The 5,017-nt window shown below is 68.5% G+C and overlaps 1 protein-coding gene across 1 annotated transcript in view; it reads right to left on the bottom strand.

The window, feature by feature from the left end:
- LOC112962241 (relA-associated inhibitor-like) overlaps window positions 1–4,160 on the bottom strand; it is a 13,448-nt gene extending 9,288 nt beyond the window's left edge. The window contains exons 1-6 of the mRNA XM_026058228.1: window positions 4,086–4,160; window positions 3,848–3,978; window positions 3,179–3,647; window positions 2,424–2,522; window positions 1,885–1,982; window positions 893–1,280 (exon numbers count right to left, since the gene is read on the bottom strand). Of these exons, the coding sequence (XP_025914013.1) occupies window positions 893–1,280; window positions 1,885–1,982; window positions 2,424–2,522; window positions 3,179–3,647; window positions 3,848–3,978; window positions 4,086–4,152 (1,252 nt within the window). The 5' untranslated portion in view covers window positions 4,153–4,160. The remainder of the gene's footprint in view (window positions 1–892; window positions 1,281–1,884; window positions 1,983–2,423; window positions 2,523–3,178; window positions 3,648–3,847; window positions 3,979–4,085) is intronic.
- Between the last annotated feature and the right edge of the window lie 857 nt (window positions 4,161–5,017).

Raw genomic sequence — 5,017 nt, 5'->3', positions numbered from 1 at the left:
CACAGAGCCCCCCAAAATCCCATACGTCCCAGCACGCTGGAGCCCCACAGAGCCCCCCAAAATCTCATAAATCTCAGCACACTGGAGCCTCACAGACCCCCCAAAAATCCCATATATTCCAGCATGCTGGAGCCCCACAGAGCCCCCCAAAATCCCCTAAATCTCAGCACGCTGGAGCCTCACAGAGCCCCCCAAAATCCCATATATTCCAGCACGCTGGAGCCCCACAAGGCCCCCCAAAATCCCACAAATCTCAGCACACTGGAGGTCTCACAGAGCCCCCCAAAATCCCATATATTCCAGCACGCTGGAGCCCCAGAGCCCCCCAAAATCCCACAAATCTCAGCACACTGGAGCCCCACAGACCCCCCCCAAAATCCCATATATTCTAGCACGCTGGAGCCCCACAAGGCCCCCCAAAATCCCCTAAATCTCAGCACTCTGGAGGCCTCACAGACCCCCCCAAAATCCCATATATTCCAGCATGCTGGAGCCCCAGAGCCCCCCAAAATCCCACAAATCTCAGCACGCTGGAGATCTCACAGACCCCCCCAAAATCCCATATATTCCAGCACGCTGGAGCCCCACAGAGCCCCCCAAAATCCCACAAATCTCATCATGCTGGAGCCCCACAGACCCCCCCCAAACCCCATGCATCCCAGTATGCTGGGATCAGTGGGAACCCCAAAAATCCTGTATATCTCAGCTTGCTAGAGCCTCACAGACCCCCCCAAAACCCCATATGTCTCAGCACACTAGAACCACTGAGACCCCCCCCCCAAAACCCCCTACATCCCAATATGCTGAAACCAGTGGGAACCCCCAAATCCCATATATTTCAACATGCCGGACCCCCCCTTCCCCAGCTCCCCCCAACCTGCCGGCAGCTCACCTTCGCCCGGGGGCGGCGCCGGGGGGGCCTGGGCCGCCGGCGGGGCCTGGAGCTGGGGGGGCTTCTGGGGGGAGCGGGGGAAGGCGAGGGGGCCCGGCGGGAGCCCCCGGGGGCCTCCGGCGGCCGCTCCGTGCTCCCAGAAGGCGTTTTGCAGCTTGAAGATCATGGAGAGGGGCAGGGGCTTGTGGCGGGGGGGGCGGGCGCCCGGGGGGCGGGGGGGGGGCATGGGGATGCGCGAGGCGGGCTGCAGCGCCGGGTGCCAGGCGCGGGGCAGGGTGCCGGGGTGGCCGGCGCGTCGCCCCGCGCCCTCCGGCCGCCGCTCGCTGGCCAGCGGCGACACCTTGTAGTTGCGGGGCAGCGTGGCGCTGTGCATGCCGTAGGGAGCGTCCTGTCGGGGACGAGAAGCCGTGAGGGACGGCGTGACACCGCTGCCACCGCTGCCACCACCCCCCCACACACACACGCCAAAGCCCCACGCTGGGTGCCCGTCCCTGCCTCGAGCAACCCGTGCCCATCGGGGACGTGCCTGTCCCCAGGGGTGGATGCTCCCTCCGGCCATGGGGACCAACCCCAGTGGTGGCCTGTCCCCATCATGTCCCCTCACTGCCACCCGTCCCCTCCTCAAGCACTCATGCCCATTGGGGACGTGCCTGTCCCCAGGGATGGATGCTCCCTCCGGCCATGGGGACCAACCCTGGTAGTGGCCTGTCCCCACTGTGTCCTCTTGCCACCATTTGTCCCCTCCTTGAGCTCCCCATGCCCATCGGGGACATGTCTGTCCCTGGGGATGGATGCACCCTCTGGCTATGGGGACCAACCCTGGTGGTGGCCTGTCCCCACTGTGTCCCCTTGTCACCATCCATCCCCTCCTCGAGCCCCCCCATGTCCATCGGGGATGTGCCTGTCCCCAGGGATGGATGCTCCTTATGGCCATGGGGACCAGCCCAGGCGGTGGCCTGTCCCCGCCGTGTCCCCCCGCTGCCACCGCTCACCTTGCCCTGCCCGCCGGCCCCATCCAGGCTCGATTCCCTCCACGGAGCCAGCTGCAGCCCCAGGGGCTGCCGGAGCCCCAGCTGCCCCTCGCTGGCACCTGTTGGGGGGCAACGGGGGGGGGACACCGAGACCTCAGCACCGTGCCAGGGTGGGGGACCCCGGCTCAGACCCCCCCCAGCACACCACACCCCGACACAGCAGCCCCAGACCCCCCTCCAGCAGCCCTGGACCCTCCCCATCCCCCTTGTACCCCAACCCAAGAGCCCCCCAGACCCTCCCAGGCCCCCCTGGACCCCAGGGACCCCCCCAGTTGCCCCAACACCCCCAAATCCTCCATCCCATTGGCAGCTCCATCCCCTCCAACACCTCCAGACCCCCCAAGATGCTCCCTGCCCTCCCCAGATGGTCCCCCAAAACCTTCTCAGATACCTCCAGCCCCTTTGGATGCCACCCTGGCTCCCCCAGACCCTGCCCAATCCCCCCCCAGCACCTCCAGATGTTCCCAAAAACAGCCTCCCAAAACACCCCCCGCACTCACGGTCGTAGCCCCCTGAGCTGGACGGTTTCTTCTCATAGGCCACGTCCAGGTCGGACTCGTTCCAGCTCTTCTGCGGGCGCCGTTTGATCACCAGGTCATCTAGGGAGGATGAGGAGGCTGAGCAGATCCCCTGGCACAGCCCGGACCCCCCCCCCAGCTGGCACCCACATCCCCAGAGCTGGGGTCCGGGGACCCAGGTTGGGGTCCAGAGACCCTGGGGGGTCTCGGGAGAGGGACAGGGGGAAGGTGCCAGGATGGGGGGGGTCCCATGATGGGGGTTCTGGGAGGGAGCAGGGGGAACACCCCGGGGATGGGGGGATATCCCTGGATGGAGGCATGCTGGGATGGGATGAGGACACCCCGGGAAGAATTGGGGGCACCCTGGTATGGGAACACCTTGGGACAGGCCAGGGACACGCAAGAAACGGGGACACCCCAAGTCAGGGACACAACCCAGGATGGGGGCACCCCGGGATGGGACAGGAGCACCCCAAGATGAGGACATGCCGGGATGGGTTGGGGACACCACATGATGGGGGAACCCCCATGACAGGGTCACCCCGGGATGGGACGGGACCACCCCAGGACGGAGCTACACCAGGATGGATTGGAGACACCCCAAAATGGGAACATCCCACGATGGGACCACCCCAAGACGGAGCCACGTTGGGACGGGTCGGAAACATCCCACAACGGGCGACATCCCGGGACCGGGACCGCGTCCCCCCACCCCCAAACCCCACAATCCCCCTTACCCTGAGCCCGGAAAGGCGCCAAGGCCCCGCTCACGGACGGGTAGAGGCTGTGCGCCTCGTAGGGCGGCGGGGCGGGCGGCCGGGGCGACGGCGCCCGTTCGGGGAAGAACATCTGCGCCGGGGAGCCCTCGCCCGAGCGGGGCGACCCGGCCCGGCCCGGCGAGCCGCCGAATCCCAGGAAGTCGTAAGGGCGCTCGGCGCCCGCCGGGCGATGGAGCCGGGGCGAGGGCGACCGGCCGGCGGCGGTGCCGCCCGACGCCAGCCCCTCGTAGGGCACCGCCAGCACCTTGGGCCGGGGCGACGGAGCCCGTTCTTCCGACGGCAGGTAGTAAGAGGGCCGGGGCGAGCTGGGACGGCCCAGGGAGTCTCCATGGAAGAAGCCGAAGAGCTCCGGGCTCTCCGACAGCAGGCTTTTCCGGCCGAAAGGCGAGCTGGTGCGGCTCGGAGTGTCCAAGGGGCTGTAGGGCTCCTGGGGAAGCCGGGAGAGGAGGGTTGGGGGCCCCGGGGGGCTGCTGGCACCCATGGGGTCACCCCAGCACCCACCCCACCACCTCCATGAGGTGTCCAAGGGGCTGTAGGGCTCCTGGGGAAGCCGGGAGAGGAGGGTTGGGGGCCCTGGGGGGCTGCTGGCACCCATGGGGCCACCCCGGCACCCGTCCCAGCCCCTACCTTGGGCTGCGCCGCAGGTGGCCCGGGGCCGTCGGTCCAGAGCGACTCGAGCTGCCGCGAGAGCTCGTCCACTTTGGCCACGGCCGTGTCCAGCTCCACTTGCTTCAGATCCATGTGTTTCATAGCCAGGGCTGGAAAAAGACGGAGACGAAAACATCCAAATGGGGCCCGGAAACATCCGAACGGGGCCGGTTTCTCCGCCGAGAAAACCGGCCGCCCCACGCCGGCCCCCACTCACACTGGAAGGTGAGATCCAGCAGGTCCTGGGCGTTCTGGATCTGCTGGCTCGCCACGGTGCGATCCATGCTGCCGGCACCTGGGGAAAAGAGAGGGGGGGAGGAAGACTGAGACGAAGCCGGAGGGGGGGAGCGTCCGCCGGCCCGGCCGCCCCCGCGCTGCCGCTGCCACCGCCTCCGGCCCCTGGGAACGCCGGCGCCGCGCGGACGTGTTGCGACGGGCTCGCGAGCGGCACCATAACAATAATTAGGGGCGACGGAGGCAGCGGGAGGCAACGGGCGCCGCCTGCCCCCGGGGGCCCGGGGCAGGGCCCTGGGAGCCGCCCGGGCTTCGCTCCCCACCGCCCTGGCCCGCTTTTGGGGGGGGTGGGGGGGATGCACCCCGCCCTCGCCGATGTGGGGTACGGGATCCCCCCCCTCCCCGTTGCGTGGGGGACACGCGTTTTTCCCCCCTCGCAGTGCAGAGAAGGGACGTTCCCCCACGGGCGACCCACGGGGGCTGGCACGGCTGAGCCAGGAGCCGGGGTTTCGGGGGGGGTACCCCAATTTTTAGGGGGGCACCCTGCTTTTCAGGGGGGACACCCCACTTTTTGGAGGAACACCCAGGCAGAGACACAGCCCCGGGGACAGCGGTACGGGCAGCCGAGGGGATGGCACCCCCCCACACACTCTTGGGGACCCCAAAAAGGGGATTTGGGGGAGTTTCGGGGGGCACCCAGACCCCCCACCCGGAACCCCCACACACGCCCCTCTCCGGGGTGGGGGCCGGCGCCAGGCGGCCCCACCCGGCCGGTGCCTCCGAGCGGCTGCGGCGAGGGACAAGCCGCGACTCGCCCCGGCCCGGGCGGCCAGACGGGCCGCGAGCTGGGAAAGGACCCAGGCGTCCGGGCGCCCCAGCGGCTCCCCCCTCCCGAAAGGGGCCCAGGCGTCCGGG

Source organism: Apteryx rowi, unplaced genomic scaffold (genome assembly GCF_003343035.1).
Source record: "Apteryx rowi isolate R43461 unplaced genomic scaffold, aptRow1 scaffold_1444, whole genome shotgun sequence".
NCBI lineage: Eukaryota > Metazoa > Chordata > Aves > Apterygiformes > Apterygidae > Apteryx > Apteryx rowi.
The sequence above is the reverse complement of the archived record's forward strand: the minus strand, read 5'-3'. Positions and strand labels throughout refer to the sequence as shown.